Source organism: Thermoascus crustaceus (genome assembly GCF_041956765.1).
Source record: "Thermoascus crustaceus strain CBS 181.67 unplaced genomic scaffold VTN00scaffold_17, whole genome shotgun sequence".
NCBI lineage: Eukaryota > Fungi > Ascomycota > Eurotiomycetes > Eurotiales > Thermoascaceae > Thermoascus > Thermoascus crustaceus.
The window spans coordinates 50,705-54,422 of NW_027192542.1; the positions used below are offsets into that span (position 1 = coordinate 50,705).

General features: G+C 46.1%; 1 protein-coding gene across 1 annotated transcript; it reads right to left on the reverse strand.

Moving 5' to 3' along the window:
• Window positions 1-48: 48 nt before the first annotated feature.
• VTN00DRAFT_3471 (uncharacterized protein) lies at window positions 49-658 on the reverse strand (the record flags this gene model as incomplete). Its single annotated transcript, XM_069429792.1, has 2 exons — window positions 49-82; window positions 135-658. 2 exons carry the CDS (start codon window positions 656-658, stop codon window positions 49-51), a joined length of 558 nt encoding a protein of 185 aa, XP_069282765.1.
• Between the last annotated feature and the right edge of the window lie 3,060 nt (window positions 659-3,718).

Genomic DNA, 3,718 nt, shown 5'->3' on the forward strand with positions numbered 1-3,718 from the left:
ATGCTAACAGTCTGCCATCTGGTGCGAATACCACTGTCCGAACTGAACCTAAATGGCCACTCCAGAGTTTGTTGCGACGGCCCTGTGGCAATACCCAGAGCTTGACCATCTTATCACCAGATCCTGATGCTAACAGTCTGCCATCTGGTGAGAATACGACACTCCGAACCCAGTGTGAGTGGCCCTCTAGAGTCTGTTGCAGGGTCCCTGTGGTAGCATCCCAAAGCTTGACCATCTTATCACCAGACCCTGATGCCACCAGCTTGCCATCTGGCGAGAATGCTACAGTCCGAACTGCATCTGAATGGCCTTGTAGAGTATATTGCAGGGTCCCTGTGGCAACATCCCAGAGCTTAACTGTCTCATCATCAGATCCTGATGCCACTAGCTTGCCATCTGGTGAGAAAACCACAGTCCGAACTGAATCTAAATGACCCTCCAGAGTCTCCTGCAAGGCCCCTGTGGCGGCATCCCAGAGCTTGATTGTCTTATCATCAGAGCTTGATGCGACCAGCCTACCATCTGGGGAGAATACAGCAGTCCAAACCCAATCTGAATGGCCCTCTAGAGTCTGTAGGTCTGCACTCCAGGCTTCCTCTACCTTTGGCAGCTTACAGATTGAGTTGGGGATGCTTTTCTCAAATATACGTCTGATCATGGTCTTTTCTGGCGCAAAGACTAACCCTGAACAATAGATCTGAAGGGGCGCACTATCAGCTATCTGCATGTTTTTTAGGATAAACCTTTTCGCATCATGCAGAAATTTCGACACATCAGAATCTGTGTCAGCCTACCAAATTCATTATTGTCAGTCGCGACTACATGATTGTTTGCATGGAAGCTTACCTGTAGGACTGACTGTAATACTTGGATAATACCTACAGCCTCAGACACAATTCCCAAGATGCACATTGACTCCAGCCAGTGAAGAAAATGTTCTTGAAGAAAAGAGAACACATATGTTTTATGTGTGACAGGCAATCTGCTTTGCTCCAGATGATGTGCCCAATAACGACAGGAGTATTGGAGATCTGCTGATAGGCACTGACTTATAGCCTGAGCATCGATCTCTCCACGTTGTGTTCCATAACTCGGTAATTTGCAAATATTCCTAGTCAAACTGCGGCGCATGACAGAAAGACATTGAAGGGCAATTTTCTGGTGCATCTCTTTCTCATCAACCCAGAATGGACTCTTGCCTTTATGATTAGAATCAAGGAGGAAATCTCGAAATGATAAATGCAGCAGCCTAACTGGCGCGTCAAGGCTGCTAGGTATGCTGAGCACTGAGTGAAGTGAATCCAACCGATTGCTGATGTCATCTTCTGGTATATCAAGAAGGCGTGCGAGCGCTCTAACTGAGAGAGGGGTAGCAAGAAGGATGATAACTCCCACTATCTCATGAAATTCTTTCACCAGCTGCTCTGATTCTTGTTCGTCTTGACCGGCAAGAAGTTGATTCAAGATTGGCAGGTATGTTCTGTCCATCTTAGACACATAGGTCACCGCTTGGTCCTCAAGAATCATCGCAAGGCGCTTTTGTGGATCCCATTTCATGTCTCCGACAAAGCGGCACACAGTGGCGGCAAAAATGAATAGTGGAACTGTTATTTTGACTAGAGCCTGAATCTTGTCATCCCCAGGCCAGTCTGTAGAGAGAAGTCGGTCCTGCCTTATCTTTGAAAATCTATCCTTCAGGAATAGAGATATGTCATGTTGGATCACTGGCTTGGGAATCTCATGGAGGACTAGATCGTGATGGTCACCTTTACCAATTTGCCGGAAGCCGAGGCGGATTGGTAATTCAGGCCTGCTCGTCAAAAGGACCCGTAGACAGATAGAGCTCAACTCCTGTACTCGAGGTAGAAGTTGAAGTATGACTCGTATGTCTTCCTCCCGTTCACACTCATCCAATGCATCAATTATTATCACCATGGTTGGAGTGTGCTGGTCGGATTGTTTCAGGTTGAATAGTGGCTGGAGAAGAAGCTTCTCAAACTGCTCCTTGAGTGACTTTGCTGGAATTCCAGGGTCATCCTCAATTATTTTCCAGTCAGCAGGCTTCAGCTGAGGAAACCTAGTCATTAATTGGGCTGTGATTGTTGAAAAGAATTTTGTTGCATTCCCACGATCCCCCTCCCCTCTTTTGAAGAAGAAGCTTGCTCCCAGTAGCCCTTTTTCTTTGAAAGATCTGGCCACTGTTCGGGAAATTGTCGATTTCCCGGTTCCTGCCATGCCATTTAACCAAAATATGCATTTTCCATGTGATGATACCGCCCAGTCTGCAATCTGATGACGAAGCTCAATTCTGGTCTCTGGATGACATTCATCTTCATGTTGATCCATGTATGAGTCGAACTCAGCCCCCTTCGCAATTGGTATTTTTGCTAAATCAATCTTCTGGTCAATGAGATTGGTACTCTGAACCATGCCTGCGACTTGTGCCCTAGATTACATATAAGCTATTTATATCTCAGTAAAAGGTTCTCGATTACAACGTACGTTTGATCGATCTGCAAGGCGAGAATGAATGATGTTTTGTATCTCTCAAGGCATCTGATAGCCTTTTCCACCTCTTCATGCTTCAGAGGCCACGTTAGGGCTCGACGTCCTAATTTTCTCATCACCTTCTTTCTTTTCCCTGGGTCGAGCTTCTCTTCTAAGGCAGTGAGGGTTGAAAAGCATTTCGTGATATCATTGCCTAGTGTTTGGGTCGCCGGAACTTTTATGCCATCTGGACTCTGAAGGAGCTCTAAGAGCTTTTTGAGTATTTCTGTGAGACTTACAACCTCTTGTTGGAGGTTGTTAATGTCCTCTTTAGCATCCTTTACTGCACCAATATAACCCCGACAAATTTTCACAATACTCCCCGCTAGTTGGATGACTGCAATGGTACTGGCCGCACCATCCATGATGAAACATGTACGCTGCTAAGGTTCGGTTGTGCCGGAAGTGACACTTGTAAAGAGCCAGATGAGAGTGTTACAATCGGCATGAGATAAGAACTCTACCCTGCAGGAATATCTCTGGTCACGTGAGACTACCATAGGAAACTACCACAAGATGGTAGTTGTCAAAGGTAGTCACTACCATAGGGGACTACCATGAGGTGGTAGTCAAGATGGTAGTCAAAGGACCATGTATATAAGACGCTCCTCGACCATGGGGATTAGGACCCCGTGGTCAACTCAAATAGCAATCTTGATAGCAACATTGCTAGTAACAGCCTGTCAGGGATCGCCCCCTGACCAAGAAGGACAAAGGGAAAAAGGAGGATTGGCAGAGAATTCTGCCAGACAAAGAAGGACAAAGGGACAAAGGAGGATTGGCGGAGGATTTTGCCAGACAAGACTATGGGTGATAGGCGGCAGGTTCCAGCTAGCAAGAGGAAGATATATAAGGGCAGTGCTGTGTAACGACGGGCCTAAGACTTCTTAGGCAGGGGATCGTTGGGTTTATCTTGAAGGACAGAAGACAAGGGAAAAGATAGATAATGAGTCATTACTCTAGGATTGCTATTTGAGTTGACCACAGGGTCCTAATCCCCATGGTTAAGGAGTGTCTTTATATACATGATTCTTGACTACCATCTTGACTACCACCTCATGGTAGTCCGTTATGGTAGTGACTACCATTCTAACTACCATTTCATGGTAGTTCCTCTTGGTAGTTTCACGTGACTAAGGGTATTTATCCAGCGGGGTAGTGCCCATCCTTA